This window comes from Artemia sp. Qi Xiang Cuo, chromosome 8 (assembly GCF_049724085.1).
Source record: "Artemia sp. Qi Xiang Cuo chromosome 8, ASM4972408v1, whole genome shotgun sequence".
Taxonomy (NCBI): domain Eukaryota; kingdom Metazoa; phylum Arthropoda; class Branchiopoda; order Anostraca; family Artemiidae; genus Artemia; species Artemia sp. Qi Xiang Cuo.
Genome location: NC_142801.1, coordinates 67,753,525 through 67,765,656, shown reverse-complemented (window position 1 = coordinate 67,765,656; position 12,132 = coordinate 67,753,525). Strand labels below are relative to the sequence as shown.

General features: G+C 33.0%; 1 protein-coding gene across 1 annotated transcript in view; it reads left to right on the top strand.

Annotated features, from left to right (window-relative positions):
* The window catches only part of LOC148949735 (uncharacterized), a 100,638-nt gene that overhangs the window by 74,068 nt on the left and 14,438 nt on the right, over window positions 1–12,132 (top strand). The window contains exon 8 of the mRNA XM_089093081.1: window positions 11,375–11,608. Coding sequence (XP_088949207.1) covers window positions 11,375–11,608 — 234 coding nt within the window. The remainder of the gene's footprint in view (window positions 1–11,374; window positions 11,609–12,132) is intronic.

Sequence of the window (12,132 nt, the reverse complement as noted above, 5' to 3'; positions counted from 1 at the left end):
ATGAAAAAAATTGTAAGTAAGTAAGTAACAAATTCTTTCTTGAAGTCACCTCTTGGATACACAATACAGAAATTTTCATTAAAGAAATTATGAAAAAATTGTAAGTAAGTAGCAAATTCTTACTTGAATTCACCTGCTGGATAAACAAAGAAAAATTCTCAGTAAGTAACAATTTCTTTCTTGAAGTCAACTCTTGGATACACAATTTCATTCAAGAAATTATGAAAAAATTGTAACTAAATAGCAAATTCTTTCTTAAATTCACATGTTGGATTAACAAAAATACATTTCGTTCAAGAAATTATGACAAAATTCTAAGTAAGTAGCAAACTCTTTATTGTTTACATGACTTAGATACAAGATTTAGAAATTTAATTCAAGAAATTATGAGAAATTTGCAAGTTAGTAACTTTTTTTCTCTTTATCACAAACAATTTTAACTTAGCTAAATGATGTATAAATTTTATTCAAGAAATTATTAAAAAATTCTCAGTAAGTAACAATTTCTTTCTTGAAGTCAACTCTTGGATACGCAATACGGAAATTTCATTCAAGAAATTATGAAAATATTTGTAAGTAAGTCACAAACTCTTTATTGATTTCACCTCTTTGATATACAGTTCAGGTACCTCATTCAAGAAATTATGAAAAAATCGCAAGTAAGTAACTTTTTTTTCTCTTTATCACAAAAAATTTTCATTTAGCTACATGATGTAGAAATTTAATTCAAGAAATTATTAAAAAATTCTCAGTAAGTAACAATTTCTTTCTTGAAGTCAACTCTTGGATACACAATTTCATAATTAGATACACGATGTAGAAATTTAATTCAAGAAATTATGAAAAAAGTCTCATGCAAATTTCACTAACTTCCTCCTGGACATTTCTCAGTTCCTGACCAGTATTATTAAGTGGTGTAATCACTCTATCATAGAATCCCAGTCTGTTTATATAACGTAATGTAGTACTCCACAAGCTTGTAGAAATTTAATTCAAGAAATTATTAAAAAATTCTCAGTAAGTAACAATTTCTTTCTTGAAGTCAACTCTTGGATACACAATTTCATTCAAGAAATTATGAAAAAATTGTAACTAAGTAGCAAATTCTTTCTTGAATTCACATGTTGGATTAACAAAAATACATTTCGTTCAAGAAACTATGACAAAATTCTAAGTATTTAACAAACTCTTTATTGTTTACATTACTTAGATACACGATGTAGAAATTTAATTAAAGAAATTATGAAAAAATCGCAAGTAAGTAACTTTTTTTTTCTCTCTATCAAAAACAATTTTCACTTAGCTACACGATGTAGAAATTTAATTCAAGAAATTATGAAAAAATTCTCAGTAAGTAACAATTTCTTTCTTGAAGTCAACTCTTGGATATGCAATACGGAAATTTCATTCAAGAAATTATGAAAAAATTGTAACTAAGTAGCAAATTCTTTTAACAAAATCTAAGTGTTAGAGTGATAATATTCTTAATGGCTTGTTAGCTCAGTTGGTTAGAGCGTCATGCTAATAACGCGAAGGTCGAGGGTTCGATCCCCTCACGAGCCATAGTTTTGATTTCATTTTATCTTTATTTATTTCTTTATTTCATTTTTTAAGGTTCATTTAGACGAGGTTACGTGCGCGCTCGTAACCTCGTCTAAATGAACCTTAAAAAATGAAATAAAGCTATGTCAACTTTGCATGTTGATATAAAATATATCCCTAAAATAACTTATGGAGTTACCATACGAAGGTCAAAACTATGGCTTGTGAGGGGATCGAACCTTTGACCTTCGCGTTATTAGCATGAAGTTCTAACCAACTGAGCTAACAAGCCATTAAGAATATTATCACTCTAACACTTAGATTTTTGTTAAAAGAATTTGCTACTTACTTACAATTTTTTCATTATTTCTTGAATGAAATTTCCGTATTGCATATCCAAGAGTTGACTTCAAGAAAGAAATTGTTACTTACTGAAAATTTTTTAATAATTTCTTGAATTAAATTTCTAAATCATTTAGCTAAGTGAAAATTGTTTGTGATAAAGAGAAAAAAAGTTACTTACTTGCGATTTTTTCATAATTTCTTGAATGAAGTATCTGTACTGTTTATCCAAGAGGTGAAATCAATAAAGAGTTTGCTTCTTACTTACAAATATTTTCATAATTTCTTGAATGAAATTTCCGTATTGTGTATCCAAGAGATGAATTCAAGAAATAAATTGCTACTTAGACTGAGAATTTTTTAATAATTTCTTTAATTTAATTTCTCTATAAGGTATATAAGTAAGAATGGTTTGTGATAAAGAGAAAAAAAAAGTTACTAACTTGCCATTGTTTCATCATTTCTTGAATTAAATGTATACATATTGTACCTAATTAGTGAAAACAATAAATAGTTTGCTAATTAATTGGAATTTTGTCATAATTTCTTGAACGAAATGTATTTTTGTTAATCCAACATGTGAATTCAAGAAAGAATTTGCTACTTAGTTACAGTTTTTTCATAATTTCTTGAATGAAATTGTGTATCCAAGAGTTGACTTCAAGAAAGAAATTGTTATTTACTGAGAATTTTTTTATAATTTCTTGAATTAAATTTCTACAAGCTTGTGGAGTACTACATTACGTTATATAAACAGACTGGGATTCTATGATAGAGTGATTACACCACTTAATAATACTGGTCAGGAACTGAGAAATGTCCAGGAGGAAGTCAGTGAAATTTGCATGAGAATTTTTTCATAATTTCTTGAATTAAATTTCTACATCGTGTATCTAAGTATGAAATTGTGTATCCAAGAGTTGACTTCAGGAAAGAAATTGTTACTTGCTGAGAATTTTTTAATAATTTCTTGAATTAAATTTCTACATCATGTAGCTAAGTGAAAATTGTTTGTGATAAAGAGAAAAAAAAAGTTACTTACTTGAGATTTTTTATTAATTTCTTGAATGAATTATATGTAATATATATCCAAGAGGTGAAATCAATAAAGAGTTTTGTTACTTACTTACAAATATTTTCATAATTTCTTGAATGAAATTTCCGTATTGCGTATCCAAGAGTTGACTTCAAGAAAGAAATTGTTACTTACTGAGAATTTTTTAATAATTTCTTGAATTAAATTTCTACATCATTTAGCTAAGTGAAAATTGTTTGTGATAAAGAGAAAAAAAAGTTACTTACTTGCGATTTTTTCATAATTTCTTTAATTAAATTTCTACATCGTGTATCTAAGTCATGTAAACAATAAAGAGTTTGTTACTTACTTAGAATTTTGTCATAATTTCTTGAACGAAATGTATTTTTGTTAATCCAACATGTGAATTCAAGAAAGAATTTGCTACTTAGTTACAATTTTTTCATAATTTCTTGGATGAAATTGTGCATCCAAGAGTTGACTTCAAGAAATAAATTGTTACTTACTGAGAATTTGTTAATAATTTCTTGAATGAAATTTCTACATCATGTAGCTAAGTGAAAATTGTTTGTGATAAAGATAAAAAAAGTTACTTACTTGCAATTGTTTCATAATTTCGTGAATGAAGTATCTGTACTGTATATCCAAGAGGTGAAATCAATAAAGAGTTTGTTACTTACATACAAATATTTTCATAATTTCTTGAATGAAATTTCCGTATTGCGTATCCAAGAGTTGACGTCAAGAACGAAATTGTTACTTACTGAGATTTTTTTTCATAATTTCTTGAATTTAATTTCTACATCGTATATCCAACTCGTGAAAACAATAAAGAGTTTGTTACTTACTTAGAATTTTGTCATAATTTCTGGAATGAAATGTATTTTTGTTAATCCAACATGTGAATTCAAGAAAGAATTTGCTACTTAGTTACAATTTTTTCATAATTTCTTGAATGAAATTGTGTATCCAAGAGTTGACTTCAAGAAAGAAATTTTTACTTACTGAGAATTTTTCTTTGTTTATCCAGCAGGTGAATTCAAGAAAGAATTTGCTACTTACTTACAATTTTTTCATAATTTCTTTAATGTAAATTTCTGTATTGTGTATCCAAGAGGTGACTTCAAGAAAGAATTTGTTACTTACTTACTTACAATTTTTTTCATAGTTTCTTAAATGAAGTTTCTGCATTGTGTATCCATGAGGTAACTTCAAGAAAGAGTTTGTTACTTACTTAGAATTTTGTCATAATTTCTTGAACGAAATGTCTTTTTGTTTATCCATCTGGTGAATTCAAGAAAGAATTTGCTATTTACTTACAATTTTTTCATAATTTATTTAATGAAATTTCTGTATTGTGTATCCAAGAGGTGACATCAAGAAAGAATTTGTTACTTACTTACAATTTTTTCATAGTTTCTTAAATGAAGTTTCTGCATTGTGTATCCAAGAGGCGACTTCAGGAAAGAGTTTGTTACTTGCTTACAATAGAACTATGCTAAAGAATAAAGACGGGTTAAGCTTAAAGATATTTATTGCTTAAACGTATTGACACATAGCCCAAAGAGACACACATAACCCAAAGAAACACAAACAGCCCAAAGAGGCACAAACAGCCCAAAGAGAAAAACACAGACAAAAAAGACTCAGACACCCCAAAAAGACACACAGTCAAAAGAGACACTCACAGCCTAAAGAGACACACACATCACAAATAGACACCCACAGCTAAAAGAGACACATACAGCTCAAAGAGATGCACACGGCCCAAAGAGACGCACACATCCAACAGAGACACACAAAGCCCAAAACGACACAAACAGCCAAAAGAGACACAAACAGACAATAAAGATTCAAACTACCCAAAGATATATACAGCATAAAGAGACACACACTGCCCAAAGAGACACACACAGGATAAATACACATACACACAGTCCTAATAGACACAAAAAGCCCAAAGACACACACACACAGCTAAAAGAGACAAAAAAAAACGCCCATACAGACACATACATACCAAAAAGATTCAAACCCTCCAAAGAGACACACATTGCCCAAAGAGACACACATGGCCTCTAAGAGACACAAACAGCCAAAAGAAACACACACAGACCAAAAAGATTCAAACTGCACAAAGAGACAAAGAGCCAAAAGAGACACACACAGGCCAAAATGACTCAAACAGCCCAAAGAGACACACATAGCCCAAAGAAACACAAACAGCCCAAAGAGACAGAAGCACAAAGAGACAAACATAGCACAAAAAAGACTAAAACAGCTCAAAGAGACACAAACAGATCAAAAATACTAAAACAGTCAAACGAGACACACCCCCAAACGAGACGCACAAACCCAAAAGAAAAACACAAACCCCAAAAAAAAAAAACGCCCATACAGACAAATACAGATCAAATTATTCAAACGTCCCACATAGTCACACAGATTTCACCGATGCATATACGAACCATCAGATACACAAATCGACAAAAGTACGACAACCAGACCATAATGAATCAATCGGAACAAATGATTAAACATAGACCACAAAAGAACAAATATCCCACAGAGAACGAAGCCCAAAGAGACAAAAACAATCCGAAAAAGACTCAAACAGCTCAAAGAGACGCAAACAGATCAAAAAGACTCAAACAGCTCAAAGAGACACACAAACAGACCAAAAAGACTCAAACAGCTCAAAGAGACACACAGCCCAAAGAGACAAGAGACGCACACATCCAACAGAGAGACACAATGCCCGAAGAGACACAAACAGCCAAAAGAGGCTCACACAGACCATAAAGATTCAAACTGCCCAAAGAGACATACAGGCTAAAGAGATACACACAGCCCAAAGAGACACACACAGGCTAAAGAGACATACACACAGTTCGAAGAGACACGCAAAGCCCAAAGAGACACACACACACCAAAGAGACACAAACAGCCCAAAGATACAAAACACAGATCAAAAAGACTCAAACAGCTCAAAGAGACACACAAACAGACCAAAAAGACTCAAACAGCTCAAAGAGACATACAGCCCAAAGAGACAAGAGACGCACACATCCAACAGAGAGACACAAAGCCCGAAGAGACACAAACAGCCAAAAGAGGCACGCACAGACCATAAAGATTCAAACTGCCCAAAGAGACATACAGCCAAAAGAGACACACACATCCCAAAGAGACACACACACAGGATAAAGATACAAACACACATTTCGAAGAGACACGAAAAGCCCAAAGAGACCCAAACACAGCCAAAAGAGACAAAACACGCCCATACAGACAAATAAATACAAAAAAGATTCAAATCCCTCAAAAGATAAACACTTTGCACAAATAGACACAATAGGAATATAATATAAAAAATTCCCAAAAGGAAAAATACACTGACAAAAAAACGCCCATACAGACACATACAGACCAAAAGATTCAAACGCCCCAAAGAGACACACATAGCCCAAAGAGTCACATACGATTCATAAGAGACACAAACAGCCAAAAGAAAGACACACAGACCAAAATTACTCAAACAGCCCAAAGAGACACACATAGCCCAAAGAAACACAAACAGCCCAAAGAGACAGAAGCCCAAAGAGACAAACACAGCCCAAAAAAGACTCAAACAGCCCCAAAGAGACACAAACAGATCAAAAAGACTCAAACAGTCCACCGAGACACACAGCCCTCAGATACGAAAATAGCAAAAATAAAAACAAAACGAAAACCTAGAATAACACAGAAAACATATAACAAAACAGACCAACATGACTCAAACAGCCCAAAAAGACAATAACACAGACTACTCAGAAACACATACCTCAAAGACTAACACACCACACAGATCCCCATACAGAATCAAGAGACACACACAGCTCAAAAAGACACAGACAGGCAAAATAGAAACACAACTCAAAGAGACAAACACCGACCTAAAAGACTCAAATAGCCCAAAGATACACATACAGACCAAAGAGAGACGCAAAGCCCAAAACGACACAAACAGCCAAAAGAGGCACACACAGACCATAAAGATTCAAACTTCCCAAAGAGACACACAGCCTAAAGAGACACACACTGCCCAAAGCCCCCCCTTGTTCAACTGAATCCCTCCATGTAACTGAACCCCTGTATAACTGAAACCCTGTACAACTGAACCCCCGTGCTACTGAACTCTCGTACTACTGAACCTTCGTGCAACTCAACCCAATTTAACTAAACCCCTCGGGGAACGTTAGATCCTATTTAAATTGACAATACTCTTCAAATTTATAACAAATTACCTCAGTTAACAGCTCCTTTGGGGTTACCTTAACTGTTAATCAGTTTAATCTTTTTTTTCTCCACTGATACAATCAATCACTAATTAATATCATTCATTGTCTAAGTAAATTAAGTTATCTCCTGCCCTACAGAAATGAGGGAACAAACCAATTTTTTTGTCTGCTTTTCAAAATGATCGTATTTGGAAATATGTCATTTAACACTAAGAAGTAAATTGAGTAATCCCTTTCGCAATAACAATAGGCTTAGCAGCGATTAAATCTCATTGTCGGCGACAATTCAATCAGATCACAGTAACACTTTTCAGTTATTTCTCGTTAAATTGACAATACTCTCCAAAACATCACTTGTGTATTATACAGTACATAATCACGACATCTCCTACAATTCGCAAATTCCATTACCCCTTTTTTTGCAAATGTTAAACAAACATCTCCGATTGTAAAAGCATTAAAAAATTTTCCAATCACTAATTACCCCTTTTTTTGATCTTGCCTCCTATCAATTCTGAGTTTCACCCGTGAGGCATTCTTAACCATCGCAATACCTTTACGCAAATACCTTTTCGCAAAAAATTTGCAAATCTCGTAAACTAAAGAAGTAATTACCCTTTTCAAAAAACATTACTCGTTATATTAATTAAGCCCATGAGACTAATAGCCAAGTTTAAAAAAAAAACAACCTACTAATCAACTTACAGATGAATGACCACGGATTTAACCTAAAAAAAAAACAACTTGTATATCATGAAATAGAAATCTACGTCAGAAAAACTTGTCCTTAATAGGACCGGTATTGTGTAATGACCCTGGTAACCCAATTACTTGAAAATATACACGCATATCCATGCCTCAGGCGTATGTTTCCTTGTCCCTTTTCAATGCATTGGGGCTTTACTACTGTCTTTCAAGGGAATCATTGAGGCTCTGGGCTCATTCATGAAAAATTTTTCACCTTCCTCAACTACTTACCACTATAAACAAAAACCTCTCATCTAGAATTTTGCTCATCTAGAGAGCCTATTCTAAAATTCTAAATCTTTGTTAAAAATAGAGTGGAAGTAAGCGCTTCAAAATATCTTTCCAGGAAATCAGTGAGGCTCTGGATTCATTCATGAAAGTTTCTTTCACCTTCCTCAACTACTTACCACTATAAACAAAAATCCCTCATATAGAATTTTACTAATCTAGAGAGCGTATTCTAAAATTCTAAATTTTTGTTAAAAATTGAGTGGAAGTAGGCGCTTCAAAATATCTTTCAAGGGACTCATTGAGGCTTTCGATTCATTCATGAAAGTTTCTTTCACCTTCCTCAACTACTTACCACTATAAACAAAAACCCCTTATCAAGAATTTTGCTCATCTAGAGAGCCTATTCTAAAATTCTAAATTTTTGTTAGAAATAGAGTGGAAGTAAGCGCTTCAAAATATCTTTCCAGGAAATCAATGAGGCTCTGGATTCATTCATGAAAGTTTCTTTCACCTTCCTCAACTACTTACCACTATAAACAAAAACCCCTCATCTAGAATTTTACTAATCTAGAGAGTGTATTCTAAAATTCTAAATTTTTGTTAAAAATTGATTGGAAGTAGGCGCTTCAAAATATCTTACAAGGGAACCATTGAGGCTCTTGGTTCATTCATGAAAGTTTCTTTCACCTTCCTGAACTACTTACCACTATAAACAAAAACCCCTCATGTAGAATTTTGCTCAGCTAGAGAGCCTCGTCTAAAATTCTAAATTTTTGTTGAAAATAGAGTGGAGGTAGGCACTTCAATATGTCTTTCAAGGGAATCATTAGGCTCTGGGTTTATTCATGAAGTTTTTCACCTACCTCAACTACTTACCACTATAAACAAAAACCTCTCATCTAGAATTTTGCTCATCTAGAGAGCCTCTTCTCTTATTCTAAATTTTGGTTAAAAATAGAGTGGAAGTAGGCGCTTTAAAATATCTTTCCAGGAAATCAATGAGGCTCTGGATTTATTCATGAAAGTTTCTTTCACCTTCCTCAACTACTTACCACTATAAACAAAAACCCCTCATCTAGAATTTTGCTCATCTAGAGAGCCTCTTCTAAAATTATAAATTTTTGTTCAGAATAGAGTGGAAGTAGGCTCTTCAAAATATCTTTCAAGGGACTCATTGAGGCTCTCGATTCATTCATGAAAGTGTCTTTCACCTTCCTCAACTACTTACCATTATAAAAAAATAACCCTCATCTAGAATTTTGCTCATCTAGAGAACCTCTTCTAAAATTCTAAATTTTTGTTAAAAATAGAGTGGAAGTAGGCTCTTCAAAATATCTTTCAAGGGAATCATTGAGGCTCTGTGTTCATTGATGAAAGTTTTTTTGATGTCCTCAACTACTTACCACTATAAACAAAAACCTCTCATCTAAAATTTTGCTCATCTAAAGAGCCTCTTCTAAAATTCTGAATTTTTTTTTCAAAATGGAGCGGAAGCAGGCGCTTCAAAATATCTTTCCAGGGAATCATTGAGGCTCTGCATTCTTTCATGGAAGTTTCTTTCACCTTCTTCAACTACTTACCACTATAAACAAAAACCCCTCTTCTAGAATTTTGCTCATCGAGAGAGCCTCTTCTAAAATTCTAAATTTTTGTAAAAAACAGAGTGAAAGTAGGTGCTTGAAAATATCTCAAGGGAATCATTGAGGCTCTCGATTCATTCATAAAAGTTTTTTCACCTTCCTCAACTACTTACTACTATAAACAAAAACCTCTCATCTAGAATTTTGCTCATCTAGAGAGCCTCTTCTAAAATTCTTAATTTTTATCAATGTGATTGATTCCCAACTCTTGTTTGGAATGTTAATAAGACTACTGCAAAAAAAAAAAAAAAAAAAAAAAAAAAAAAAAACTACAATTAGAGATGATAAAATTAAGCAAATTACATTGCATACATTGGGAGCCAGATGTCCAGGTCATGGCAAATCCCCTATATATAGTCTAATTTCTATTCGGTTTATCGTTGCTCTTCAGTTGCAGTTTAAAAAGATGGGTTTTCTGTCTGGTTCTAACATCGTTTTTGGGGTATTCCTTATTATCAATCCGTTGTTTTGTGTTAAAATATATCTTCAAGTAAAAACGCTTCAAAAATGAAAAAAATCACTGAAAAGGTTTTGTGTAAAAAAAAGGTTATCAGAATCATAGTCTCTTTGCGTATAAAAAATATTACATTTTTGTGAAAATTACCCAAATTCTTCAAGCAATAGGTGTGTATACAGGGGTTTGTTAAGGGAGCTAAAAATGGGCAGATTACGTGAAAGTATTAAAATTATAAGGTCTTTTGAAGAGCCTGGGTAGAAAGGCCCTGTCACCCCTGGGTACATAGGAGTCTTTTGGTACATTTTAGCCTTTTTTCAATCTTATGAAGGATCGGATTATTGTCATGGTAGAAAACAAAGGGGATACATTTTTGCTTTAAAAAAATCTTATTAGATTTATGAACATAAAATCAGGTTTAAAATCCGTTCACTCTTTAAAGAAAATCATATCGGAATCCTATATGTCTGAACCTAGTATATCACGCATAATATGTGAGGTTTCGGTTTGGAAATTTAGCTTTTGATTCTTGGATATTTTTGGAACTCTGGAAATTTGAGCTTTGGATGCAAGTTGCTCATGAATTATAGTGAAATAGTAACTTATATTGGTAATAAAAAAAATTTTAAGCTCAGGACAAATGGAAACACGAGGTATTTTTAGAATCCAAACTATTTTCTACGAAAAATACCTCTGTAATTACCACACTCACTCTTTTCACCTTTCTTATAGAGGGTTTTAATTAGTCTTCCTAAAATGGCCACTCATATAACACCTTTTATAAACCTGATTTTAGAAACAACAAATTTTAGCAAAAATTGAACAAATAACTAAAAAGTCCGAGTAAAATTCAGGAGCATAAATTCAAAAAGGTTTTACGATTTCCGGTATATCTTTTGTTGTTAGTTGATGCTCCTGGTTATTAAGATAAGTGCCCGTTAACTGATGCTCTTGACTTGACAAAAGAATATTGAATATGATTGTGGGTTTTACCCGCAAAGAAATTACTGTCTCAAAATAAATTTACAAATTAGTATCAACTTTACTTCCGATTGGACTGCAGAGAGTAGGGCATGACTCATGGGTGTTATTTTTATAGACCGGACTGTCATTACTAAGTCCCACATATCTTCTCCAAGACCAGTCTCTACAAGTCTTCCCACTTTACCTGATTGGCCCCCAATATTACCTGCTCGAAGTAGTCCTACCACAACTCCACCTTCTACCCCAAAAAGATCTTCGAAAGTTCCTGGCTCACCTGTGCTATGCCAACAGAAATCTGCTTCTGGTCTACGCCCTCTCCCCCCTCTGCCGCAACCTACTGCTTGTCTAGGTAAAGTATATTTAATTAATTAATTATGCTGAAAAATCGTACTCTTTTATAGTACATTTTGTACATTACATTACGTACGCCTACATTTTGCCTCTCAGGTTCGAAAAACGAGAAAGGTAAGTTTGTTAAGTTCATCGCCCGGTCAACTACACAGTGAACTGTGACCCAGCTTACAGAGCTTGTAGTGTTGAAGATGCCAGCTTCATACTTTTTTGAGGGTAATTAACACCTGCTGAAAATAAGCGTAGGGTCACTGGCCATCTTACAAAGCAGTGTTGGCTCTGGTGAATCATCATCTGCTTTATTTGCTAACCACCCCAGCAGCTGGGAATTAGCCATCACAAGATTAAAGGCGGTATATCGTGGAGTAATTTATGCTGTTGCAAATCTTGCAAATAAAAACGTAGTGATTTATACAATAATCTTAATGATAATTATAGTTATTTTAAATTGCTTTGTGAAAACTTTATCGGCTTAAACAGATTCTAAATAACTTAAACTACTTTTCTTATAAAAATGAATAC